The sequence below is a fragment of the Leopardus geoffroyi genome, chromosome C1, assembly GCF_018350155.1.
Source record: "Leopardus geoffroyi isolate Oge1 chromosome C1, O.geoffroyi_Oge1_pat1.0, whole genome shotgun sequence".
In the NCBI taxonomy this organism is placed as follows: Eukaryota; Metazoa; Chordata; class Mammalia; order Carnivora; family Felidae; genus Leopardus; species Leopardus geoffroyi.
The window spans coordinates 21,469,452-21,497,446 of record NC_059328.1 but is presented as its reverse complement, the minus strand read 5'-3'; the positions used below and the strand labels follow the sequence as shown (position 1 = coordinate 21,497,446).

The 27,995-nt window shown below is 43.4% G+C and overlaps 1 protein-coding gene and 1 non-coding gene across 7 annotated transcripts; one reads left to right on the top strand and one right to left on the bottom strand.

The window, feature by feature from the left end:
• Positions 1 to 19: 19 nt before the first annotated feature.
• Positions 20 to 27,995, bottom strand: LOC123597475 (tRNA selenocysteine 1 associated protein 1). Of its 6 annotated transcripts, none has more exons than XM_045476330.1 (10): positions 27,762 to 27,968; positions 27,152 to 27,343; positions 19,354 to 19,453; positions 18,682 to 18,734; positions 15,277 to 15,408; positions 14,132 to 14,251; positions 9,411 to 9,573; positions 8,957 to 8,990; positions 3,878 to 3,946; positions 20 to 853 (listed from the first exon to the last, which is right to left on the bottom strand). In XM_045476330.1, the coding sequence occupies exons 2-10, from the start codon at positions 27,235 to 27,237 to the stop codon at positions 717 to 719; spliced, it is 894 nt and encodes a 297-aa protein (XP_045332286.1). In that variant the 5' UTR covers positions 27,238 to 27,343; positions 27,762 to 27,968; the 3' UTR covers positions 20 to 716. The 6 variants fall into 6 exon arrangements, with proteins under 6 accessions (XP_045332286.1, XP_045332285.1, XP_045332287.1 ...); XM_045476329.1 differs by having other exon boundaries at positions 27,152 to 27,249; positions 27,762 to 27,967; XM_045476331.1 differs by lacking the exon at positions 3,878 to 3,946 and having other exon boundaries at positions 27,152 to 27,249; positions 27,762 to 27,995.
• On the top strand, positions 20,635 to 20,734 carry LOC123600271. Its single transcript, XR_006713629.1, has one exon. It is a non-coding gene; the product is annotated as a small nucleolar RNA U13 (small nucleolar RNA).

The following is a 27,995-nucleotide window of genomic DNA, read 5'->3' as shown; positions in this document are numbered from 1 at the left end:
AATGAAATTAAGGTCAAGAAACAGGCCAGGTGGATGTAAATTATTAAAAATATATAGAAAGTTTAAAAAAAAGAAACCGGCTAGGCACACAGATGTCAGTAATGTTAACCATGGCTTACCTCAAAGTCAGACCTGCCCTTGGAGCATGCCCTAACTCTTGAGCCTTTTGGTCTAGATGTAGCTGGCTCCATGACTTCCTACCACATAGGCCACACAGCTTCTTTCCCAGCTGGAATGTCTAAGGAACTTCAGTCTGCCCTAGCCACCAAACTGAAGCATGGGGGATGGGGACAAAGGGTACTTGAAATGGAAGATCAACGTTGCCCATCATTTGGCATAACAGCAGGTAATTCATGCATTCTGACTTCGCAGGGGGTAAGGATATAGTGTCACTGGAAAAAGGCTCCTGGGTTGAATAAATCATACGCTCCACTTCATTAATGACTCCAAATTCTTCTCTCCAAGAGTGTACATAACCCTACCTGGAACAATTGTTCAAAGACAAATTGGAAAACCTTGTTTAACGGCACCTTGGTTTTCAAACTCAAAAGGCTGTCGAAGGGAGTGGTGGTGCAAGAACAGTCATAATCAGAATAGTTGGTTACTAAAATCTTACAAAACGTTTCCAGAAAGGTAAAAGTTCTCCCAATACTTTTGTTAAAAAGGAGTCTCTTATCTCCATCACACGGTCCGTTTCTGTTTGTCCTTTGTCCTGACTACATCATGGCAGGGATCTCTGAAGAGACTGTGTCCAGGGGCTGCCAGTGACAGTCCATCAGTGCATCATACAGCTCCTCGCTCTGCTCCATGAACTCCTTGTTGGCCTCCGTCACATCCAACTGCGGCATGGGGTCTGCAAGAAAAGCAAGGGTGGGTGCCGAGCGCCAAGAGAAGCTCTGGGAGACTTGGACTCTGTTCCCAACTGCCAGGACTTCCTCCTTCCTCAGGAAGTTCCCTACCCTCGGTCAGAGTCCCTCATGCCTCACAGGGGTGGATACCACTGTCTTGCAGGCTTCCTCTGAGGATGAAAATAGAACCTACTTAGAGAATGGAACATGTAGTCAGTACTCCGATAATGGCGGCTGTTATTCCTCCTCTTATCTCTGGCCTTCCTGTGCGCTGGCTTTCCTGGAGTGGTCTTTATTTCAATTTTGGGTTCTGGAAATCTGATCAAAATTACTAAATCCAAAGCACTGTTGTTAAAAGGGAACATTACACAGCCGTGAAAATGAACCTCAGCTGCATACAACTTGATTGGATCTCACAAACGGTGACTCTGTTAGTACATTTACAACAATGAGCACTGAGGATTGTACAGAATTGTTGAAATCACTACACTGTACACCTGAAACTAATAACACTGCTAACCATACTGGAATTTCATTAAAAAAAAAAAAGGTGAGGGGTGTCTCGGTGGCTCAGTCGGTTAAAGCATCTGACTTTTTAATTTTTTTTTTCATTAAAAAAAAAAAAAGTTATGAGAAAGCATGAGCGGGGGAGGGGCAGAGAGAAAGGGGAGACAGAATCTGAAGCAGGCTCCAGACTCGGCTGTCAGCACTCGAGAACTGTGAGATCATGACCTGAGCTGAAGTCATACTCAACTGACTGAGCACCCAAGCACCCCAAGCATCTGACTCTTGATATCAGTTCATGTCATGATCTCACAGTTCATGGGTTTAAGCCCCGCGTCGGGCTCTGTGCTGACAGTGTGGAGCCTGCTTAGGATTCTCTCTTTCCTCTTCTCTCTGTGCCCCTCCCCAGGCTCATGCTTTTTCTCTCAAAATAATAAACATTAAAAAATAAAGAGTTTGGGGTGCCTGGGTGGCGCAGTTGGTTAAGCGTCCGACTTCAGCCAGGTCACGATCTCGCGGTCCGGGAGTTCGAGCCCCGCGTCAGGCTATGGGCTGATGGCTCAGAGCCTGGAGCCTGTTTCCGATTCTGTGTCTCCCTCTCTCTCTGCCCCTACCCCGTTCATGCTCTGTCTCTCTCTGTCCCAAAAATAAATAAACATTGGAAAAAAAAAAATTAAAAAAAAAAAATAATAAAGAGTTTATGGGGTGGCTGGATGGCTCAGTTGGTTGAGTGTCCAACTCCTGATTTTGGCTCAGGGCATGATCTCATGGTTTGTGGATTTGGGCCCTGTGTTGCACTCTCTGCTGGCAGTGGGGAGCCTGTTTGGGGGTTCTCCCTCTTTCTCTACCCCTCCCCCACTCACACTCTCTCTCTCAAAATAAACTTTAAAAAAGGTTTAAAATGTCAAAAAAAATAGTGTTGAATGAAAAAAGCAAGACGTATCTATAGTACAGCTGCATTACATGAAGTTAAAAACAGGCAAAACTAAACCATATTATTTAAGGATGCATATCTAGGTGATTATAAAGAGAAAATCAATACAGTAGTTTCCTCTAGCAGGGTTGTGGTTAGGGGAAGGATAGTTTCTGGAGGCTGGCAATGTTTTATTGCCCTGAATAAAGGTTTCACAAGCAATTGCTTTATAATTACATATTAAACTATATGCTTGTTTTACATACTTTTCTGTAATAAAAGAAGTTAAAAAAAATTCCTTAATCACTATGACTGGTAACATTTTATACTTTTCCTTGCCATCTTGTGTTGGTTTAAAAGGCGCACACACACACACACACACACAAATACAATAAAATGCACATACACAAACACACATTCATTACAACACTTATTTTACAATTAGAGACATTAAAGAAGACCTAAGTAAATAGACATCCCATGTACTTGGACTGGGACACAATATTGTTTTTAGACAGCAATACTCCCCAAATTGTTCAGTGTAATCCCTATAAAAATCAGCTGCCTTGTTTTGCAGACATTGAGAGGCTCATAAAATTTAGATGGAAATGCAAAGGAGGCACACTTGGGTGGCTCAGTCGGTTAAGCGTCCGACTTCGACTCAAGTCATGATCTCACAGTTCATGAGTTCAAGCCCCATGGTCAGAATCTGTGCTGACAGCTGGAGCCTGGAGCCTGCTTTGGATTCTGTGTCTCCCCCTCTCACTGTCCCTCCCCCACTCATGCTCTTTCTCTCAAAAATAAACATTAAAAAATTTTTTAATTAAAAAAAAAAAATGCAAAGGATCTAGAATAGCCAAAACAATCTTGAAAAAGAAAGTTCCAGGACTTTGCCACTTCAAAACTTACTACAAAGTAACAGTAAAACAAACAAACAAACAAACAAACAAACAAAAAACAACTGTGGCAGTGGCTGAAAGATAAACATATAGATCAATGGAATAAGATTTGAGAGTCCAAATGCAACCTGTACATTTATAGTGAATTCGTCTTCTAAAAGGGTAGCAGACCACTGAATGGTAAAGAATAGTATTTCAACAAATGGTGCTGGGACAACTGGATAACCAGACAAAAGAATAAAGCTAGACTCTTAAGAATTGAGAACTTACTTAAACAAGAATTAAGTAAACACGGATCAAAGACCTAAATATAAGAGCTGAAACTATAAACTCTTAGAAGAAAACAGGTGTAAACAAACAATGCCTTTTAGATAACAGCATTTAAGCACAAACAAAAAAAAAATAAACTGAACTTCATGGAAATTAACTTTTGTGCTTCCAAGGACATTATCAAGAAAGTAGAGACAGTCACGGAATGGGATAATTTGCAAATCTTAAGTCTGACAAGGAACTGGAATCCAGAACAGAATATGAAAAACTCTGGCAAGGCTACATACAAAGACAACCCAACTTAAAAATGGACAAAGGACTTGACTAGATATTTCTCCAAAGATCTACACACACACAGTCAATAAGCATACAAAGATGCACAAAGCATTAGCCATTAGGAAAGTGCAAACCAAAACCACAAAGAGATATCACTTGAAACTCACCAGTGTGGCTGTAATGAAAAAGAGTAACAATCACTGGTGAGGATGTGGAGAAACTGGAAGCCTCATAAGCTGTTGGCGAGAACAGAAAATGCTGCAGCCTTTTCAGAAAAGTTGGCAGTTCCTCCAATGGTTAAATATAGAGTTTGCCATATGATCCAGCAATTTCATCCCTAGGTAATGAAATTCCCTGTCCATACAAAAACTTATACATGAATGTTCTTTAGTAGTATATTCATAATACGAAAAGTGGAAAGAACCCAAATGTCTATCAACAAAACGAATGGGTATCTACACAATGGAATATTATTTGGCTATAAAAAATGAAATAATGGCACATGCTACAACATGGACAAACCTTGAAAACACTATGCTAAGTGAAAGAAGCCATTCACAAAGGCCCACACATTATACACAATTCCATTTATTTAAAATGCCCTGGGGTGCTGGCACAGTGGGTACAGCACGTCTCTCTTAATCTCAGGGTTGTGAGTTCAAGCCCCACACTGGGCATGAAGCCCAATTGAAAAAGGGGGGGGGGCACCTGGGTGGCTTAGTCTGTTAAGCGTCTGACTTCAGCTCAGGTCATGATCTCTCAGTTTGTGGGTTCGGGCCCCACATCGGGCTCTGTGCTGACGGCTCAGAGCCTGGAGCCTGCTTCAGATTCTATATCTCCCTCTCCCTCTGCCCCTCCCCTGTTCATGCTCTCTCTCTCAAAAATGAATCAACATTTAAAAAAATTCGGACTTCTGTGAATGGTGTGAGAAAGTGGTCTAGTTTCAATCTTCTGCATGTTGCTGTCCAGTTCTCCCAGCACCATTTGTTAAAGAGGATGTGGAGAAACGGGAACCCTCTTGCACTGTTGGTGGGAATGCAAATTGGTGCAGCCACTCTGGAAAACAGTGTGGAGGTTCCTCAAAAAATTAAAAATAGACCTACCCTATGATCCAGCAATAGCACGCTAGGAATTTACCCAAGGGATACAGGAGTGCTGATGCACAGGGGCACTTGTACCCCAATGTTTATAGCAGCACTCTCAATAATAGCCAAATTATGGAAAGAGCCTAAATGTCCATCAACTGATGAATGGATAAAGAAATTGTGGTTTATAAAGAAATTGTGGTTTATATACACAATGGAGTACTATGTGGCAATGAGAAAGAATGAAATATGGCCCTTTGTAGCAACATGGATGGAACTGGAGAGTGTTATGCTAAGTGAAATAAGCCATACAGAGAAAGGCAGATACCATGTTTTCACTCTTACGTGGATCCTGAGAAACTTAACAGAAACCCATGGGGGAGGGGAAGGAAAAAAAAAAGAGGTTAGAGTGGGAGAGAGCCAAAGCATAAAAGACTCTTAAAAACTCAGAACAAACTGAGGGTTGATGGGGGGTGGGAGGGAGAGGAGGGTGGGTGATGGGTATTGAGGAGGGCACCTTTTGGGATGAGCACTGGGTGTTGTATGGAAACCAATTTGACAATAAATTTCATATATTGAAAAAAAAAATAAAAAAAATAAAAACCTACAGTCTGTTACATAAAAAAATAAATAAATAAAAATAAAAAATAAAAAAAATAAAATAAAAAAATAAAAAAATTCGGAGTTCAAGCTGTATTACAAAGCTGAAATCATCAACACAGTATGGTACTGGCACAAGAACAGACACTCAGATCAGTGGAACAGAATAGAGAACCCAGAAATGGACCTACAAATGTATGGCCAACTAATCTTTGACAAAGCAGGAAAGAATATCCAACGGAATAAAGACAGCCTCTTCAGCAAGTAGGAAGCTGGGAAAACTGGACAGCAACATGCAGAAAAATGAACCTGGACCACTTTCTCACCCCATACACAAAAATAAACTCAAAATGGATGAAAGACCTAAATGTAAGACAGGAATCCATCAGAATCCTTGAGGAGAAAGCAGGCAAAAATCTCTTTGATCTTAGCTGAAGCAACTTGTTACTCAACACATCTCCAGAGGCCAGGGAAACAAAAGCAAAAATGAACTACTGGGACCTCCTCAAAATAAAAAGCTTCTGCAGAGCAAAGGAAACAACCAGCAAAACTAAAAGGCAACTGACAGAATGGGAGAAGATATTTGCAAACAACATATCAGATAAAGGGTGAGTAACCAAAATCTATAAAGAACTTATCAAACTCAACACCCAAAAAACAAATAATCCAGTTAAGAAATAGGCAAAAGACATGAATAGACACTTCTCCAAAGAAGACATCCAGATGGCCAACTGACACATGAAAAAATGCTAAATGTCACTCCTCATCAGGGAAATACAAATCAAAACCACAATGAGATACCACCTCACGCCTGTCAGAATGGCTAACATGCACAACTCAGGCAACAACAGACGTTGGCGAGGATGCGGAGAGAGAGGATCTCTTTTGCGTTGTTGGTGGGAATGCAAACTGGTGTAGCCACTCTAGAAAACAGTATGGAGGTTCCTCAAAAAATTAAAAATAGAACTACCCTACAACTCAGGAATTGTACTACTAAGTATTTATCCAAGGGATACAGGTATGCTGTTTTGAAGGGACACATGCACCCCGATGTTTATAGCAGCACTATCAACAATAGCCAAAGTATGGAAAGAGCCCTAATGTCCATCGATGGATGAACGGATAAAGATGTGGTATATATATACAATGGAGTATCACTCGGCAATCAAAAAGAATGAAATCTTGCCATTCAGAACTACGTGGATGGAACTAGACAGTACTATGCTAAGCAAAATTAGAGAAAGATATACATCACATGACTTCACTCATATGAGGACTTTAAGACACAGAACAGATGAACACAAGGGAATGGAAGCAAAAATAATATAAAAACGGGAGTGGGGGGGCACCTGGGTGGCTCAGTCGGTTGGGCGTTCGGCTTCGGCTCAGGTCATGATCTCACAGTCCATGAGTTCAAGTCCTGCATTAGGCTCTATGCTGACAGCTCACAGCCTGAAGCCTGCTTCGGATTCTGTCTCCCTCTCTCTCTGCCCCTTCCCCACTCACACTGTGTCTCTCTCTCAAAATAAAATAAAAACATGAAAAAAAATTAAAGACAGGGAGGGGAACAAAATATAAGGGACCCTAAATATGGAGAACAAACAGAGGGTTACTGGAGGGGTTGTGGGAGGGGGGATGGGCTAAATGGATAAGGGGCACTAAGGACTCTACTCCTGAAATCACTGTTGCACTATATGCTGACTTGGATGTAAATTAAAAAAATTAAATTTATTTAAATTAAAAAAAATTAAAACAACAACAACAAAAACAAAACCCAGAATAGGTAAATCCAAACAGACAGAAAGTAGATGAGTGGCTGGCAGGGACTGGAGGGGGCCGGCACATGGAGAGTGACTGCTAATGGCCGCAGAGTTTCTTTTGGAATTAGTGGTGATGATAGCACAACTTTGTGACTACTGCCCACCCCAACCCCCACTAGTGCTTTAAGTAAACGAATACAACTTTAAAAAAATATATTGGACTGTATACTTTTTTTTTTAACATTCATTTATTTTTGAGAGACAGAGAGAAACAGAGTATGAGCTCAAACCTGGGAACCGCAAGATCATGACCTGAGCAGAAGTTGGACGCTTAACCAACTGAGCCACCCAGAAGAGTTTTACTTCTTTAAAACTCAACATCTGGGGGCGCCTGGGTGGCGCAGTCGGTTGAGCGTCCGACTTCAGCCAGGTCACGATCTCGCGGTCCGGGAGTTCGAGCCCCGCGTCGGGCTCTGGGCTGATGGCTCAGGGTCTGGAGCCTGTTTCCGATTCTGTGTCTCCCTCTCTCTCTGCCCCTCCCCCGTTCATGCTCTGTCTCTCTCTGTCCCAAAAATAAATAAACGTTGAAAAAAAAAAAAAAAATTTAAAAAAAATAAAACTCAACATCTGTTTAGGGGTGCCTGGATGGCTCAGTCGGTGTTCTCTCGTGGCTTCGTATTCTCTCTCTCTCCCTCTCTCTGCTCCTCCCCCACTCGAACTGTGTCTGTCTCTCTCAAAATAAATAAATAAACTTAAAAAAAAAAAAAAACAAAAAACCTTAACATCTGTTCAGAAACATGTTGAAAAACTTTTTTTCATAATTTTTTCAAGCCTTAGAGAATCCTTTAATTACGAATATTTCCCTTGAAAAGTTTTGAAGGTTAGCAATTCCTTCAGTTTTACTTTCCTTTTTCTTGTTAAATTCAGTAAAAATTACAATAAATGCTTTTTTTTTTTTTAATGTTTATTAATTTTTGAGAGAAAGAGTGTGAACAGGGGAGGGGCAGTGAGAGAGGGAGACACAGAATCCGAAGCAGGCTCCAAGCTCTGAGCCGTCAGCACAGAGTGCGATGCAGGGCTTAAACCCGGGAGCCACGAGATCATGACCCGAGCCGAAGTCATGCTTAAGTGACTGAGACACCCAGGTGCCCCAATAAATGCTTTTAATTACAAAATAATAATGGCTATTACTATGTCGCAAATGGGGGTGATTTTCAGTTTCTTCATCAATATGTTACTATAGTTTCCAAATTTTCAATGGTAAGTAACTATTACTTGAAAATGAGAGGGGTGCCTTGTGGCTCAGTCAGTGGAGTGTGCAACTCCTGATCACAGGGTCGTGAGTTTGAGCCCCATGTTGGGGGTAGAGATTATGTAAATAAATAAATAAACTTAAAAAAAAAATGAGGAAAAAATGTAATGTGAAATATATAGAAAAATTAAAACATGAAATAAAAAATGAATTTTACAAATTATCAAACAAATACAAGGCAATAGTTTTGCTGGAGAACTGCATCTGGGGACCGAATGGCCCACGTCTAGGGAGTGACCGGTTCTCTCTCCTGTTGAGCTGCTCCCTCCGGGCTCTCTGGGACCTGCACAGACACCGCTGGGGGACACACTCAGTTCTTACTCTAATTACGCAAGCACTAATTCTCTCACTAAAAGTCAGTCTCCTCAAGAGCACACTCCACATTGCACTCCTCAGCATCTAGTTACAGGCACAGTGCCAGCCACAGGGCGGTCACCCGGCAACAGATGACAGAGGACAGAGGAATGGGTGAGCAAACTCCTTTCTTACCTTCCAATGCGTCGTCCCCGACTTCTTCGTATGTCTGCCAAGAGACCAGAGAGGGGATGAGAAGCAGCGTGAACTCCTGGCCCAAGGCCAGGAGGCCTTTTTTTTTTTTTTCTTTAACATTTATTTATTTATTTTTGAGACAGAGAGAGACAGAGCACAAGTGGGGAGGGGCAGAGAGAGGAGACACAGAATCTGAAGCAGGCTCCAGGCTCTGAGCTGTCAGCACAGAGCCCAACGTGGGGCTCGAACTCACAAACCGTGAGATCATGACCTGAGCCGAAGTCGGACGCTCAACCGACTGAGCCACCCAGGTGCCCCTGGGAGGCCTTATTTTTAACAAGAGGAACTCGGTTGCTGCCTCTTTCCCATATTTTCTAAAGTCCAAGCTGCCACCCTTACCGATCCCTGGAGGACGACATACCCAAGAGGACCAGGTCTGCCGAACCATAGTTACCTGCATGGTGCTCTGTGTGTAGCCATACTGGGGGTAGCTGTAGCTGTAGCTGCCTGTGTTCTGGTCATAGCCCCACTGGGCGTAGTAGTTCTGGTACTGCTGGTAATACTGGTTGTAGCTGTAACTGTACATCTGACTATATTCCACTGGCTTCACGCGGCTCCTTAAATGAAGAAAGAAGCAAAAAGAAACAAATGTAGACAAACGTTTCCATAACTCTTACTACGTGGCCAGGGGCTGTTCTGAGTGCTTTCCGCAGATCAACTCATTCAAAACCCACGACCACCTTATGTAAGAACAATACATTATTCCTATTTTAGATGAGGAAATTGAGGTACATACAGGCCACATCATTTGTCCAAAGCCACATAGCTAATAGGAGATCCACACCCAGGCAATCTGGCTTCAGAGCCCAGGCTTTACAGTCAGGAGTTTTGTTTTTGCTTTTAATTTTTTTTTTTAAGTTTATTTATTTATTTTGAGAGAGAGAGCGAGCGAGCGAGCGAGCACGAGTCGGGCAGGGACAGAGAGAGAGGGAAAAGAGAGAATCCCAAGCAGGCTCCACAATGCCAGCACAGAGCCTGACAGGGGGACTCGAACTTATGAAACTGTGACATCAAAAACTGAGCTCAAACCAAGAATCAAACCTTAACCGACTGAGCCACCCAGGTGCCCCTACAGTCAGGAGTTTTAATGGTTAGGTTTGTCTCTCTTATCAAATCTTGTCAGTACTGACTTGTCCTCTTACCAAGATCTTGGGGGGCTGGTTTTTTTGCCACCCACAAAGGCTCAGGTGAACAAGGCCTGGAAAATCTGGATTTAGGATGATCCAAGAAGCTTGTCAACTACAAAATGTCTCATCACCTCTTCTCCACACACACACAAAACAAGTGTTCCAGAAGGTCCAGTAGGCTTAGTGGCACCACTGTAGTCACAGCTACCATTACGGAATAGCTACTCAGGATCTGGACCCGTTGTTTTTCATATACAGTCTCCTATCTTAAGTCTCACACAACCCTTTGGCAGAGCTATTATGTATTTTTCCCATTATACAGATGAGAATACTGAGCCTCTAAAAGATTAAGTGATTTACCCAAGGCCACACCTAGGACCGGAGCCAAATTCAGCTCCAAGGCTCATGCTCTGAACACCACACTGTTACCTACAGTACCTGCTCTGACAGATGTAAGACATCTTGCCAGGCTCCTATATCCTGCACTCACAAATCAGGGCTGAGGCCCAGGCTCAGTGGGCAGCTTTCTTCTCCTGCTTGCATGGCTACCCTAGCCACGGCTAACCAAAGACAGAATGTCAAGCTTGAAAAGGATCCACTGCTCTCAAAAATATACACAATCATGTGTGAGTAGGCTTATGAGACAGGCCTGGGGTATGACCAGCAGTCCTAGGTGGGAGGAATCAAAAGAACAACATGGCAATGTGCTTCCAGAGTCATCACACTCCTGAGAGCCAGACTCATAAGTGCACACCAAATACGCAGGAGGCAGAGGCCCACACCACCCGCTGGCTGGCTTATAAGGAGAACTGTAACTGCCACGTGGTGTGGAATGCACTCACGTCCTCATGCTTAGTGTATTCTATCTCCACAGTGAAGCCAGAGAGGAAACCAAGTCATAAGCAGGAGGTGAACTACCACAGCAATCCCGTCACAGGAACCACAAGTTCTCAAAGTCTGAATGAGCGCGAGTTGTTTTCCGAGTGCAACATCTGCTTGGTGAGCAGGACTCGGCTAGAGCAGTTAGACAACTCCATGTCTGACCATCTTAGCATCACCTCCTGATGGGGTGGCCGGATGAAGTCTAGTGGCAGAGACTTCCTCTCCCTGCCTGGCGTGAGGCTGGAAACTGCTAATGCTTCCCTCCGTGACTACCCTGACAAGTTTCCAAGGAGTCTGCCACTCTCCTGATATATTCACATAATTGAAGGTCATCTCCCTGGCCTGGGTCTGTACACTTCTGCTCTGTTTCTCCACACTCAGCTCTTACAGGTGAATTCTCAAAGAGAACCCTTACCACCCTCAATTCCCAGTGCTTGATGGCGCCTCCCTAGAGGCAGGCCCCAAATTCTGACAAGGATCAGCCAGGAAATGGAACAGAACATAACCTCCTTGCAGAAGGCACTTTGTTTTTCTTGTTTACAGCTACAACTCCAAAGTCTAGGTCAGGGCCCGCAGAGTTGTAGGAACTCGGTTATTGTTGACTGAATAAATGGTAACACGTCAGAAACAACCAACAACAACAACATCTGAGGAACCTTGAGGCAGAATATACGGTCAAGATACCCTGAAGCTATTAAAAATATTATGGTGAGGGGGCGCCTGGGTGGCTAAGTCGGTTGAGCATCCGACTTCAGCTCAGGTCACGATCTCACGGTTCGTGAGTTCGAGCCCCGCGTCAGGCTCTGGGCTGATGGCTCAGAGCTTGGAGCCTGCTTCCGATTCTGTGTCTCCCTCTCTCTCTGCCCCTCCCCCATTCATGCTCTGTCTCTGTCTCAAAAATAAATAAACATTAAAAAAAAATTTTTTTTTTTTTAAATAAAAAAAAAATATTATGGTGAGGATTGTAGAGCTATGTCGGAAAGGGAATGTGTATATGAGGGAAACTGGGGGAAAAAGAATGAGCACTGTTACTGTAATTAAAAATGAATAAAGAGGGGTGCCTGCATGGCTCAGTTGGTTAAGCATCTGACTCTTGATCTCAGCTCAGGTCATGATCTGATGGTTGTGAGATCAAGTCCCGTGTCAGGCTCCAAGCTGGGCATGGAGCCAGCTTAAGATTCTCTCTCTCTCCCTCTGCCCCTCCCCCCACTGTCTCGTGGGCATGCACATACACACTCTCTCTCTCTCTCTCTCTCAAAATAAATAAATAAATAAATAAATATTTTAAAAAAATGAATAAACACTGGGTGCCTGGGTGGCTCAGTTTGTTAAGCATCCAACTCTTGGTTTCGGCTCAGGTCATGGGCCATAGTTCTTGGGCTTGAGCCCTTCATCCGGCTCTACAATGGTGGCTCAAAGCCTGCTTGGAATTCTCTCTTTCTCTCTCTCTGCCCCTCCCTCGCAAGAGCTCTCTTTCTCTCTCAAAATAAATAAGTAAACTTTGGAAGTCAGAAATCATAATTAGTCATTTTAGGATAATGAGGAAATTTCTTTTAAATATTTTCTGTAATGTTTTATATAGTATAGAATAACATTTTGAGGGGAAATTACTCAAACTGATCTTCCATGTATTACATACAGTTAAGCTACAAAGAACCTCCAAATCTTTTGCTGCTTTGAAAAACCTTGCCATTTAGGGGTACCCTGGTGGCTCGGTCGGTTAGTGCCCAACTTTGGCTCAGGTCATGATCTCACGGTTCATGAGTTCAAGCCTGACATGGAGTCACTGCTGTCAGCACAGAGCCCCTTCAGATCCTGTCTCTCACTCTCTGCCCCTCCCCCACTTGGGCTTTCTCAAAAATAAATAAAACATTAAAAAGAAAAAAAGAAAAGAAAGAAAGAGAGAAGGGCACCTGGGTGGCTCAGTCGGTTGGGCGTCTGACTTCGGTTCACGTCATGATCGCCTGTTCATGAGTTCAAACCCTGCGTCAGGCTCTATGCTGATAGCTCAGAGCTTGGAGACTGCTTAGAGTCTGTCTCCCTCTCTGCTCCTCCCTGCCTCACACTCTGTCTCTCTCAAAAGTAAATAAACATAGAAAGAAAGAAAGAAAGAAAGAAAGAAAGAAAGAAAGAAAGAAAGAAAGAAAGAAAGAAAGAAAGAAAGAAAGAAAGAAAGGAATGAAGGAAGGAAGGAAGGAAGGAAGGAAGGAAGGAAGGAAGGAAGGAAGGAAGGAAGAAAACTGGCAGCCTAGGGTTAGAGCTCAATGAAAAAAAAAAAAAGAAAAACCTGGCCATTTGGAAGTTCTGCCCCAAGAATGTAGCCATTCTGCCATTCATGGCATAGACTTCCTCAGCCTTCACATTATTGACTTGGGGGCAAGGCAGACAAGTCTTTCGGGTGGGGCCGGCCTATGCATTGTGCGACATTTAGTAGCATCCCGGGCCTCCGCTCATTAGATGTCCTCCCTGACAAGTTGTGACAAAATTGTCTCCAGGTGTTGCCAATGTCCCGCTGTGGGATGAAATTGTCCCCAGTTGAGAACCACTGCTTTGGCCAAAGGATAGAAGATCCTATGCAGAGAGCAGTTGTCTTCTGAGTGAAAAACCTGCTTGGAGTTGTAAGGGAAGAAGGGCTCTCTGACTGGCATGACAGGTATGATAGTGATGTACATAATATTCTGTAGTGTTTAGGATCATTACCTCTTAGCTATTCCCATAGTTAAAATTGGGTATAATATCTTTCCTCCTGCTCAATTCTCTTCAGTTCTGTGGATAAATCTCTAATGGTGACACTACGGGGCAAAGAGCAAGCACATGGGAGAATGCAGGGCCCAACTGCTTTCCCAGCACTGCTACCAGCCATGTCTGAATGTATGTGCCTTCACCAGTCAGAGCTCTCTCCCAACTGTAAGCTTCTGGAGGGGCAGGGTTATGTTCCTATACAGCCTAGCAAGTAACAGGCACTCATTATCTGTGACCTAAACTATGCCTCCCTGCAGTCTCACGTCCAGCATGCGGAAGCTCCCATTATCACCAAGCAGATGAGGAGCGTCCAGGCTGGCATCAGTCCAGAGGCTCTCTACCTTCCCGCCAGTGCACGACTCACGCTTTGGGGATTGCCACACTCAGCCGAACTGGTTTAGACCCTAAGCCAACTGCTCCCTGGCACTCAGTCAGAGCTCGCTTCTGTTCCAGTTCATCTGTGAATTTCACGAAACCATAGCCCCTGTAGGAAACAAAAGCAGACACACTATTTAGATCACAAATGTGATGAAGGTAAAGTTTAAAAACAGAAAAGAGAGAGAGTCCCTCAAACTCTGTAGGAAGGGATGAGATCCCCATCAGTGGAGGCATGCTGTAGGTAGAACAATTCAAGATTCCAGTGCTGGAGGATCCTGAGATCTGGGGGAATCCCTACTTTAGTTCACCGTTCCCCTCCACGCCTTCACTGATGGGGCTCCTTCCCAAACAGAGGCTTCCCACCCAATCTACTGGAAATACTATTATCATCAGTACGGTAGTAGTAACAGCCGTAGAAGTTCACTAAGCAAATACTTCCTCCGTCTGCTCTGTTGGCCAGGTATGGTGTTAGGCACTGGGGCTCAGCAGTCCTAAGCAGACAAGGTTCTTGCTCTGCTGGACTCATATTCTACTTGGGGGATCAACGAATGATAGTGAACATTTCATGAGCACTTTTTATTTCCCAGCACCGTGCTGAGCGTCTCATCAAACGGCCCAACGATTAGATAATGGTGGTATCTGCATTTTACTGAGGAGGGAACTGAGGTCAGAGGGGTTCATAACTTGCCCGACATCACTGGAGAATCAGGATTCAGACCTAGGTCCCAAGCTTGTAACTCAACCTCATGCTTATAACTATTACTCTGATCAAGAATAAGCCTTTCTTGAGGTTTTTCCACTTTTGAAGTAACACTAATAAATAAAATGGCAAACACCTACAAAGCCTATCCTATTGCTTTATTTATATCACATCATGTAACTCTGACATCAGCCCTATGAACAGATACTATCAATCAGCATCTGTTTCACAGATGAGGAAACAGGGTCAGAGCTTCGGTGACTTGTTTACCACATTATCCCCAGCCAGTATTGGAGTGAGGGTTCACACCAGAACGTCCAGCTCCAGAGCCTATGCTCTTAGCCACCGTGCTCCATGGCCTTGCTCTAACATTTCCATCCAAAACACAAATCCTAGAACGGGGTAGGCATCAGTAACCAATGAGGTCTTACTTAGACACGCCTGTCTGGTCCAAAACCACCTTGCCTCCCCGACAGGAGGGGTAGACTTTGACGAAGAATTCATACAGCATGCCGTCATCCACGTCTGGGGTCAGGTCCCCCACAAACAGGGAGTACTCAGGGCTGAGAGGAGAGAACAAGATTCAGAGACAATCACCAAAACCTTTGTTCTAACAAGCTCTTTTGGCCCATTCTAGGTAAACCTCCTGGGCCTTCTGAGGGAACAGCACATCTGATGGGCCCTTAACCAGGTCTGAATTTGTTGCATTTGGCAGCCCTGGCAGAAGAGTTATGGAAGCAGCCCCCTGTCCCAAGTCCCTTACTCACTGAACAAAGCTTTGAGTTTGGCTTTGAGTGCAGATGGGGAGACCCGGTCAGAGGATCTCAAAGGAGAAATCTACACATTCTGTATTCACTGCATTTTGTAAAGTAATTTCTTCGCAAAAAAAAATTTTTTTTAATGTTTTTATTTATTTTTGAGACAATGCAAGAGACAGAGTGCAAGCAGCGGAGGGGCAGACAGAGGGAGACACAGAATCCAAAGAAGGCTCCAGGCTCCAAGCTGTCAGCCCAGAGCCCGACGTGGGGCTTGAACTCACGAACTGTGAGATCATGACCTGAGCCGAAGTCAGACGCTTAACCGACTGAGCCACTCAGGCTCCCCTTTTTAAGTAATTTCTATGTCCAACATGGGGTTCGAATTCATGACCCCAAGATCAAAAACTGTGTGCTCTAGGTGCCCCTCACTGCATATTTTTAGTTAAAATAGTGAAAGATAGAGAATGAGAACTGGACCTTATGTCCTAAAGCCTGAAACCCCAGCTAGGATGAAATCCCCTAACTTTTAGAATGTGTGTCAGCAAATTTTTCCTGTAAAGTGCCAGACAATAAAAGTTTTAAGCTTGGCGGGGCATCTATGGTCTCTGTTGCTTTTTCTGTTTTCACAATCCTTTAGAAGTATAAAAACCATTTTTAGCTTGCAGGTGACACAAGTCAGGCCACATTTTGTCAACCTCTTATTTTAAATATATATATTTTAAGTTTATTTATTTTGAGGGGGGGTGGTGTGCAAGCGTAGGGGAGGGGCAGAGAGAGAGAGAGAAAGAGAATCCCAAGCAAGTTCTAAGCCTAGAGTCCAGCATGGGGCTTGATCTCACAGATCATGACCTGAGCCAAAACCAAGAGTTGGGCCCTTAACCAGCTGAGCCATACAGATGCCTTTATTTTATTCTTTTCTTCTAATAGTCATTCTTTTCTTTCTTTTTTTTAAATTTACATCCAAATTAGTTAGCATATAGTGCAACAATGATTTCAGGAGTAGATTCCTTACTGCCCCTTACCCATTTAGCCCATCCCCCCTCCCACAACCCCTCCAGTAACCCTCAGTTTGTTCACCATATTTATGAGTCTCTTCTGTTTTGTCCCCCTCCCTGTTTTTATATTATTTTTGTTTTCCTTCCCTTATGTTCATCTGTTTTGTCTCTTAAAGCCCTCATATGAGTGAAGCCATATGATTTTTGTCTTTCTCTGACTAATTTCACTTAGCATAATGGGGTTCACTTAGAACCCTCCAGTTCTTTGGGGCGCCTGGGTGGCGCAGTCGGTTAAGCGTCCGACTTCAGCCAGGTCACGATCTCGCAGTCCGTGAGTTCGAGCCCCACGTCAGGCTCTGGGCTGATGGCTCAGAGCCTGGAGCCTGTTTCCAATTCTGTGTCTCCCTCTCTCTCTGCCCCTCCCCCGTTCATGCTCTGTCTCTCTCTGTCCCAAAAATAAATAAACGTTGAAAAAAAAAAAAATTTAAAGAACCCTCCAGTTCTATCCACATAGTTGCAAATAGCAAGACTGCATTCTTTTTGATTGCCGAGTAATACTCTATTGTGTGTGTGTGTGTATATATATATATATATATATATACATACATATATACCACATTTTCTTTACTCATTCGTCCATCGATGGACATTTGGGCTCTTTCCATACTTTGGCTATTATTGATAGTGCTGCTATAAACTACTCTATTCTATTCTAGAGAGATAGAGCACAAACGGGAGAGGGGGGAAGGAGAAAGAGGGAGAGAGGGAGAGAGAGACAATCCCAAGTAGGCTCCACACTCAGCATGGAGCCCGATGTTGGGGCTCAATCCCACGACCTAGGGATCATGACCTGAGTCAAAATCAAGAGCTGGACGCTCCGCCGAGTGAGCCACCCTAGGTCCCCCGTTCGAGAAAAATTATTAAAAGAAAAAATCAGGGGCACCTGCCTGGATCAGTCAGTGGAGCGTATGACTCTTGATCTCTGGGCTATGAGTTTAAGTTCAGATTACTTAAAAATAAAATCTTAAAAAAAGAAAAATCAAACATGTAAACTCATTATTATTTTCTTAGTTCAAGCATGATATATATTCCTTCTTTAAAATCAGAATATACAACGGGCAGCTGGGTGGCTCAGTAGGTTGGGCATCTAACCTCAGCTCAGGTCATGATATCAGTTCGTGAGTTCAAGCCCTGAGTCAGGCTCTGTGCTGACAGCTTGGGGCCTGGAGCCTGCTTCAGATTCGGTGTCTCCCTTGCTCTCTGCCCCTCCCCCTCTCACACTCTGTCTCTCTCTCTCTCTCTCAAAAATAAATAAATATTAAGAAATAAAAAAATAAAATCAGAATACACAAAAGGACAAAAGAAAAATAAAATTACCAACAACCCAACCACTCAAAGGTAATCACTATGAACACTGTTATATTTTTGTCTTTTTTTTTTCCCCCTGGGCTTCTCTTTTTGAATTTACAAAACTTGGGTATAACTCATTTTGTTTCTAGCATTTTTTCACTTTTAACATATCACCAATGTCTTGACATGTCCTATTTTGCTACAATGACTTATTAATGGATACACAGTATTCCAATTAATAAACATATTGTCAGTAAACCACTTCTCAATTATTAGATTATCTGGGGTTTCTCCAATTTTTCCCATTATATGTAATATTTCAATGAACACTTTTGAGGCTAATCTTTGCATACATCCATGAATAAATTCTGAAAAGTAGAATTACAGGGTCAGTGGGTGCATATCTTTTTTAAACTCTTGATACATTGTTTTAAAGCTTTTGAACAGCACCCTGAAAAGCTGAAGCTGAACGGATTTATGTTGCTACAACAGGTCAATTCTTACTATGGGTAACAGGGAGGAACGCTAGAGGTGGGCCCAAATAGAATACATGGGTCTTGACAAGAAGCCCCAGTGGGGAAGGGGAAGGAGTCATCCTTCGGGAGGAAGGTAAAGTGGACCAAACTTGGCTCCTCAACCGTCTCTTTGGTAGAACCCAACACGGTGATGCATCTTGTCTCTATCTAGACATTTCCTGGGGCTTGAGGCTACCTTGGGGTTACCCTATGCTTACCTGTTATCTGGTTGTTTCCCATAAGTGGCATAGTTCAGTTTAAAACGTTTTGCCTAGAAATTTAAAAACAAACAAACTAAAACAGAGAAGGGCATTTCAAGAGCCAAACAATATTTGAAAAAAACTGAAATAAATTACCTTGGCCAAAACATCTCCCCCTCTCTAAGCCTCAGCTTTTTCTCCTGTATAAAATGGGGGGGTTGCACGGATGATCGCTAAGGGCACTGCCAGCTCCATGGTTCTATGAGCCCAGGTGTGCCAGCTTGGTGCAGCTGTAAGCTAAGTAACTGTGGGAAGAGCAGAATGTAACTCTCTTGAAATGTGTCCTCACTACCGCCAGCCTGTTCTAGTTTCTCAGTCAGGCAGAGGTCTAGGGTTTCAAGTCTTCCGTTAAGGGAGGCAGAGGTGCACAGCGCAAAGGGCATGGATTTTAGAGGTAACCAATCTTCAGTTTGCATCCTGGCTCTGTACTTACTACCTGTGTTGCCTTGGGGCAAGTTATTTCACTTCCCTGAGCTTCAGTTTCCTGGTCTGTCAAAGATAACGATGTCTACTGTTCAGGGTTTTTATAGGATTAAATTAAATAATGTAAGTATACAGTAGGGATTCAATAAATGATAGTTATCGATGACAATAAAAATGGCAACATCATCATTATCTAAGTGTCCTTACAGGTGTGGCTCCGGGAAGGGGTTTCCCATTAATTTTATGCAAACACTTCTCGGCTGTGGCCAAATCTGCGAATTCTACAAAACAGTAGCCAGCTGGGATTCTGGAAAGAAAGCAAACAAGAGAAAGAGAATGGTTAAAGGTGGGATTCTCAGATGAGACTAAGCCCTGGCCTGAGGGGAAGGAAAAATGTTTTTCTAACCAGAGCCTGTACTGGTTTTTGTTCCCTCTTATATTCTAGTTCAAAACTAATTTACAAACCTGAATGTAAGGATTGCCAATCTGGGCCAGTCCCACACTCATCTATCCAGTAAACATTTACTTATGTACTATATTACCTATGAAGTATTTTCGTCAAGAATATTTAAATATAATATGGGGCACCTGGGTGGCTCAGTTGAATGCCTGACTTTGGCTCCAGTCATGATCTCATGGTTCATGAGTTTGAGTCCCACATCGGACTCGCTGCTGTCAGTGCAGAGCCTGCTTTGGATCCTCTGTCCTCCTCTGCCCATCCCCCACTTGCACTCACTCTCTTTCTCTCTCAAAAATAAACAATATATATATATATATTTAATACAATCCAATCAAACCCTTAGATCTAATGTCCAGTTTACAGGAAATATTAGGGACAGAACAAGTAAAACACCACCAAAAGGAAGCAAATAAGTCCAGAAAGTTAAACTAGATTCCAGAATGTAGAACCTTATGTAAGACAATTGGTCTTATCTCTTTAAAAAGTCAGTGTTACGAAAAAAGATAAGAGGTGAGCATTTTTTTTCTTTTTTTTTAATGCTTACTTATTTTGTGGGGGGGGGAGGAGAGAGAGAGCGCACGAGCACAAGTGGGGGAGGGAGAGAGAAAGGGAGACACAGTCTATGCTGACAGCTCAGAGCCTGGAGCCTGTTTCAGATTCTGTGTCTCCCTTTCTCTGCCCCTCCCAGGCTTGCGCACTCTCTGTCTCTCTCTCAAATATAAATAACATTAAAAAATAAATAAATAGGGGTGCCTGGGTGGCTTGGTCAGTTAAGCATCCGACTTCGGCTCAGGTCATGATCTCACGGTCTGTGAGTTCGAGCCCCACGTCGGGCTCTGTGCTGACTGCCCAGAGCCTGCAGCCTGTTTCAGATTCTGTGTCTCCCTCTCTCTCTGCCCCTCCCCTGTTCATGCTCTGTCTCTCTCTGTCTCAAAAATAAATAAACGTTAAAAAAATAAATAAAAAATAATAAATAAATAAATAAATAAATAAATAAATAAATAAATAAATAAAAGAGACAGGAGATGATCCTTTAGTTCATTAAGTGTGATGACTGAGTGTTCATACTTTTGTGATATGTACCTTCCTCAAACCCTGTTACAACCTTAGCACACTACTCATCTGACTTGGGGAAAAAAATTTTTTTTTTTTTTAAAGCTATAAAAAGCTATTCTCAGGGCAAATATAAAAATTTAAATGTAGACTGGCCACTATATGGGAATTATTTGGGTATCGTTTGATGGGTATCAGGGAATCACTGTTAGAATGCTGTTAGTATGATAGAAGCATTGTGGTTATGTCCAGTTTTCGGCAATGTATGCTTAAATATGTTGTGGTAAACTGTCACAACATCTGTGACTTACTTTCATATGATTTAGCAAAAAGAAACATGTATCTACATCTATCCAGTTAGAGAGATAAGGAAAATATGGCAACATGTTAACAAAATTCAGTGGTGACTGTATTAGTGTTCACTGTACCATTCTTTGTAGTTTTATTTGAAAATTTTCATAATTTAAAGTGGGTTTTTTTCTTGATCACCTACCACAGGTCAGGCTGATACAGAGCTGAAGAACAAGATTCCTGTCCTCAAGAAACTTACAATCTGGCTGGCTGGACAAAGTAAATCCATGGACCCTAATTGCAAGATGTCTAGGAGATTCCCCATATTCTATTTTTTAAAGAGACGGAAGTAGGAGAATATGGCTATATCCTCTGACATCCCTTCTACTATGAGATTTATACTGAAAACAGTTAATTTTCCTTAACATCATCCTTACAGGTATCACCGGTGAAATAATCCTAACTTTTCTGGAAATATTACTCAAGATCCTTAGTTCCAATAAACATATGGACAAAAAGCCAAGAAGGTATGGGTAATAGCAGTGCTTGTGCCCAAGGATCACAGAACAGGATCTATGAGCTCCATGTTTGTTGATGCTAAGAAGAATGAAGGGCCAAATCTGTGTCTTCTATGTGCGAGAATCTTGAGGCTCACAGATGTGAAGACCACCATTAGTAAGAGCTACCCACTACTGGGGCACCTGGGTGGCTCGGTCAGTAAAGCAACTAACTCTTGATTTCCGCTAGTCAGGATCCCAGGGTTGGGGTTATTACTGAGGATGATGAGATTATACACAATGTGGGCTAGCTAAAATGTAACACAGATTTCTGGTGGGCTGCAGTTAAGCTTGGAAGGGGCGTGGGTTCCTTGGAATGCCAGAGGCCTGAATGCATTATGCCCCAGCCGGGAGGCCAGATCTTCCAGGTGTTTCTGCAGTCCTTGGGGAACTCCCTTATCTATACATTGCATACAAAGTTTAGCAAAATAATAGGACACATAGCCACTTGCCATGTTTCTCTGATTTGATTACTCTCTTGTGATTATTCACCTTTTAGTCAGGCACCCTTTGTTTTTGCTTGCCTGAAATGTTATACGCCCTTTGAACATAAATGAAGAGTATAAGTGAGGCAAACAGGGTCTTAGTCTGTGAACCCTGACCCGGTGCCTTCTCCTCTCTTTCTTAGCAAAGAGCGGAGTAATCTTTCATCCATCAGGGCAGGGTTTGCTGGCCATTCCCAGCAGGATCAAGCCCAGCCTCGGACTCCCCACTGAATGTGGAGCCTGCTTAAGATTCTTTCTCTCTCTCTCTCTCTCTCTCTCTCTCTCTCCCCCTTTGCCCCTCTCCCTGCTCTCATGCTCTCTCTAAAAAAATTAAAAAAAAAAAAAAAATTCAAACATGGACTTGAAAAAAAAAAAAAGAGCTGAAGACTACAAAGCACTCACTATGGGCCAGGTTCTGTGTTGGCCATTTCACATGCACCATCTCTCACTGACTGAATCATCACACTAACTCTGCGAGGTGAATGAAACCATTACTCCCATTTAGAAGGGGACATGGAGACCTAGCAGGATTCTACAGTAGGCCTTAACCCACACAGCGGGGATGTGCCACAGGTTGGAGTTGAATTCTGACTACATTCTTTCCCCAACATTTTATTGTAAAAAATTCCAAACATAAAAATGAGAAGAATTGGGGGCACCTGGCTGGCTCAGTCAGAAGAGCATGCAACTCTTGGTCTCGGGTCATGAGTTTGAGCCCCACATTTGATGAAGAGATTACTAAAAGAAAAAGAAAAAACTTAAAAAAAAGAAGAATTGTATAGCAAACACCTACATATCCACCACCTATAATTAACCCTTTATTATACTTATTTTGTTACACAATTATCCATCTATCCATCCCTCTACCCACTTATCATCCTTATTTTCTGATACATTCCAAAATTAGGTTTTAGATATTGGTATGCTTCCCTCAATTACTTCAACATGCATATTATTCAATTATTCTTTTTAAAAAATTTTTTTTTTCAACGTTTATTTATTTTTTTTGGGACAGAGAGAGACAGAGCACGAACGGGGGAGGGGCAGAGAGAGAGGGAGACACAGAATCGGAAACAGGCTCCAGGCTCCGAGCCATCAGCCCAGAGCCTGACACGGGGCTCGAACTCACGGACCACGAGATCGTGACCTGGCTGAAGTCGGACGCTTAACCGACTGCGCCACCCAGGCGCCCCTCAATTATTCTTTACAGTTTTTTTGTTTGTTTGTTTTACAAGCAGTGAAATATACACACAGAGAACTGCCCAAATCTTCTAGACACTGAGTTATTTTTACCATACATCAATTTTGTATATTCTACAAGTTTAAATAAATGGAACCATACAGTAAGGCTTTTTTCATTTAGCATAATGCTTTTTTTTTTCTTCGGGTAAACTCCACACCCAAGGTGGGGCTCAAATTCATGACCCCCAAGATCAGGAATCACATGCTCCACCAACTGTGCCAGCCAGGCACCCCTTCATTCAGCCTAATGATGGAGATTCATTCACGCTGTTACTATATAAGTAGTTTGTTCTTTTTTATTGCTGAGTGGGATTCTAATGTATGAAAATACCAATATGTATCTGTTTACCTATCTGTGGATATCTGGACTGCTTGCAGTTTTCAGCCATTGTCCTGAAGCTGTTATGAACACTCTTTTCAATTCCTATTTTTGGTGGATAGATGTTTTCATTTCTCTTGGGTAAATACCTAGACTAGACTTGCTCAGTCATAAGGCAGATGTATATAAGAAACTGCCAGACTCAGGGCTCAATCCCACGAACCATGAGATCATGACCTGAGCTGAAATCAAGAGTCAGACACTTAACTGACTGAGCCACCCAGGCACCCCCCCCCCCCACTCAACTGCATTCTTAATGATTCTTTTAATGTTTATTAATTTTTTTTTAATTAAAAAAAAATTTTTTTTTTTAACGTTTATTTTTGAGATAGAGAGAGACAGAGCATGAATGGGGGAGGGTCAGAGAGAGGGAGACACAGAATCCGAAACAGGCTCCAGGCTCTGAGCTGTCAGCACACAGCCCGACACGGGGCTCGAACTCACGGACTGCGAGATCATGACCTGAGCTGAAGTCGGCCGCCCAACCGACTGAGCCACCCAGGCGCCCCTAATGTTTATTCATTTTTGAGAGAGAGAGAGAGAGAACGAGCAGGGGAGGGGCACAGAGAGAGGGGGAGACAGACAATCCCAAGCAGGCTCTGTGCTTCACACTGAGCCCCACCTAGGGCTTGATCTCACAACCGTGAGATCATGACCTGAGGCGAAGTCAAGAGTTAGTCACTCAACTGACTGAGCCACCCAGGCACCTCTGGTCTTCTTTTTTAAATTTGCATTTACTCATTTTACAGTATTCTTATAAGCCTCTTCAAAGTCTTTTATCAAGTGAGGCTGAATAAAAATGCAATGTGTCTGTAAGTATCAGCGTAAGAAACAGCTAAAGTTTAGTAACGGATAGGAAGATATAGTTCCAAATCTCATTTCAGTAAAGTAGAAAGTACTACAGAATGTTTGTTTTCATACCAGTAGCTGATTATCTGGGGACTTCTGTCTACAAGAGTGAAAAAGAAAAATATTTAGGCTAGCATGATGTATCAGTCAGAAAATCCTAGATATGAAGCGTCTCAGCCCCTCTGACCAACCTAGTAGTATTTAAGTTCTAACAAGCACCCTTATCCCATGTGATTGACTAACTAAACCTTTCTTTGTACATTTATAGATCATGCATCCTTTCCTAGAAAGAACAGAGCTCTTCTCTCCTGTACCACCCTGGGCACCAAGGAACCAAACCCCACCACCACCACCAAGGAACCAGGCCCTTTGGCAATACCTCTGAGTCCTGTGACAACATCTGTCGCTGGCACCACTGAGCCTGTGTGTAATCAAGAACTGTCATAGAGGGGTGCCTGGGTGATTCAAGAGGTTAAGCAACCGACTCCTGATTTCAGCTCAGGTCATGAACTCACAGTTTGAGTTCAAGCCCCACATCGGGCTCCGCACTGTCAGAGTGGGGAATCTCTCTCTGCCCCTCCCATACTCTCTCTCTCTCAAAATAAGTAAAATAAACTTAAAAATTAAAAACAAAAAACAAAAAACAAAAAACAATTGTCATAGACCACTGCACTTCCTTAGTTAATTGCCCTAAATTACTTTTAAAATCTCTGGGCCAGGAGAAACCTTGGAGTGGGCGTGTGTGTGTTGTTTTGTTTATTTATTTTTATTTATTTAAAAAAATTTGAATGTTTAGCTATCTTTGAGAGAGAGACAGAGAATGAGTGGGGGAAGGGCACTGAAAGAGAGGGAGACAGAGAATCTGAAAACAGGCTCCAGGCTCTGAGCTGTCAGCAGAGCCCGATGAGGGGCTCGAACTCAGGAACAGTGAGATCAAGGCCTAGGCTGAAGTCAGATGCTTAACCAACTGAGCCATCCAGGCACCCCTGGAGTAGGCTTTTGGACAAGAGTCTGCCTTCTCCTCAGGTGGCTGACCTCCTGAATAAAGCTCCTATTCTTTCAAATTAAAACTCCTCTCTTGGGGGTGGGAGGGTGAGAAGAAAAACAACTCATCTCTAGAGTATTGGCCTTTCCAACTATAGGCAACCAAACCTGGGTTTCAGTACAGGTATTGAGACTCTGAATACACAAAATACCTGTCAACCAAATAGCCAAAACTGACTGCAGTTCATACCTCTCATCTGTATTTTTCAACCATGTGATGTTTTATTTTAAAAAAAATTTTTTTAATGTTTATTTTTGAGAGAGAGGCAGAGCCTGAGTGGGGGAGGGGCAGAGAGAGAGGGAGACACAGAATCCGAAGCAGGCTCCAGGCTCTGAGCTGTCAGCACAGAGCCCGATGTGGGGCTCGAACTCACGAACCGTAAGATCATGACGTGGGCCGAAGTCGGATGCCCAACCGACTGAGCCACCCAGGCACCCCCAGCCATGTGATGTTTTAGCAAGCTACTTTAGTAGAGTATGTGGCAGAGTAGCTGCTCAGTAAATACTGACAATTGATAAAAGAATCCTCCCTTTTCTAACTAGAACCCTAAGGAAAACTAAGACCCCCTCCTCCCAAGAGAAGGAAGAATCTGGAGGCAATATAGCACCACTATCTCAAAATATTCTCTGCATTTTGTTGTTTCCACATTTACTGTTTCATCTCCCTATTAGAATGTAGTAAACTGCATGAGAAGATGGTTTGTTTCAGCCTCCTATCCAGGGAACCCAGAACAACAGCACATAGTATTATTTCTATAAATAACTTTTTAAGTGAATGACACACGAGAGTTAAGAGCACTCATGGCTTTAAGAACAGACCTTGTCATTTAATAGCTCTGTAAACTTTAAGACAGTTATGAAGCTTCTCTAATAATAGTACTTAGCTCAGACGTATTTGTCTGACTTTAGGGGCACCTGGCTGGCTCAGTCGGTGGAACATGCGACTCTTTATGTCAGGGTTGTGAATGCAAGCCTCATGTTAGGTGTAGAGATTACTTAAAAATAAAATCTATTAAAAAAGTGATTTTAAAGCGTTTATTACTGTGGCACCTGGGTGGCCCAGTAGGTTGGGTGTTGGACTTTGGCTCAGGGCATGACCTCATAGTTCATGGGTTTCACCCCGCATTGGGCTTTGAGCTAACAGAGCAGAACCAGCTTCAGATTCTCTATCTCCCTCTCTCTCAGCCCTTCCCCCGCTCTCTTTCTCTCTCAAAAATAAACAACAAAAAAAGTGCTTATAACTAAGCATACTGTAATCTGTTTATATTTATTGAGCATATACCATATGCCAGACACTGTTCTAAATGATGAACGTGAATTAACTCATTTAATCTTCACCATAACTCTTTGAGGGCGATGCTGTTATCACCTCCATTTTCATAGTTGTGTCAGGAGATGGAGAGGTTAAGTAATTTGCGGAAGGTCACAATAGTAGACATAACTTTCAGTCTGGTTCCAGAGTCCAGTCCTCAAGCAATATGCTACACTTTCTCTCAATAAGCCCCCAAAATGTTAGCGTTTCTAACGTTATATTAACTATTATTAGGGGTGAGAAGCCCTGACTTTGTGATGTTTACACTCTCAGAATGACACTTGCACATGGTCTATTAACGGAGAATTGAGAAGATCGAAGGAGAAAATGTACCCAGTGAGGCGGTTTCGGATAATTTTGACGCTCATTACGGTCTCCCCCATGGTGGCAAAGGCTCTGGAGATGAAATTCTCATCCATGTAGGGCTCCAGCTGCGTAAATACAAGAGCAGAGCGATTCAGGCCAGCCAACAAACAGGCTCCTCAGTCCGGGTTCCAGAGCCCACGCTGGTTTGGCTACGCGATGCTGGTGGGGGCGGGGTGAGGGAGGGGAGATTTTCATCTACAGAGTGGCCTGATCCCCACCTTTCAATCCCTTGCCTCCTTCCCCTCAAACTTGCTCCCTTTAGGGGGCCTCCCTTCTGGATCTAGTAATCCCTCCAGTCCTAGAGCCACAGCGCCCTTCAACCTTGGGATTCTGCCATGCTATCCCCCTAAAGAACCTCCCTTTCCCTTCCATGAACCCAGGTGAAAGGCCAGGAACCCCCACCCTCAGACTCGGTCCCTTCTTCTAAATGCTGGGACCCTCCTGTGTCACCCAAAGAACTCCCCTCCCCATTCACTTCCACCCTTTTGGGATTCCAAGACCCTTCCGCCTCAGACTCTTCCTCCCCCGTGACACTAAGAGTCATCCTCCTCGGACCCGCGCAGCCGCCCTCACTCACATCGCCCATCCACAGGCTGGCCGCCATGTCCGCAGCCGGCCCGGAATTCCGTGGGCCAAGGAGGCCAGCGCGGTAGCCAGACCGCGGGGTCCGGGACCGCCAAGGAGCATGCGCCTCGGACGCCTTCTGCGCAAGCTCTGAAACTCCAGCGCCCAGGGCCGCGCCCGGATTTGCCACTCCGGGTTTTTCCGACGATTCGGCTGGGCGCAGAGTTCCTGGATCCCTGAGGGCGGA

Excerpts from the sequence above, each read along its gene's own strand:
- LOC123597475 (XM_045476329.1), bottom strand. The coding sequence starts at position 27,788 with ATGGCGGCCAGCCTGTGGATGGGCGAT. Across the intron at positions 18,735-19,353 it reads CCCTTCCCGGAGCCACACCT|GCAAAACGTTTTAAACTGAA; the intron begins GTAAGGACACTT and ends TTAAATTTCTAG. Across the intron at positions 3,947-8,956 it reads CGGGGACGACGCATTGGAAG|CTTATGAGGCTTCCAGTTTC; the intron begins GTAAGAAAGGAG and ends TCTCGCCAACAG.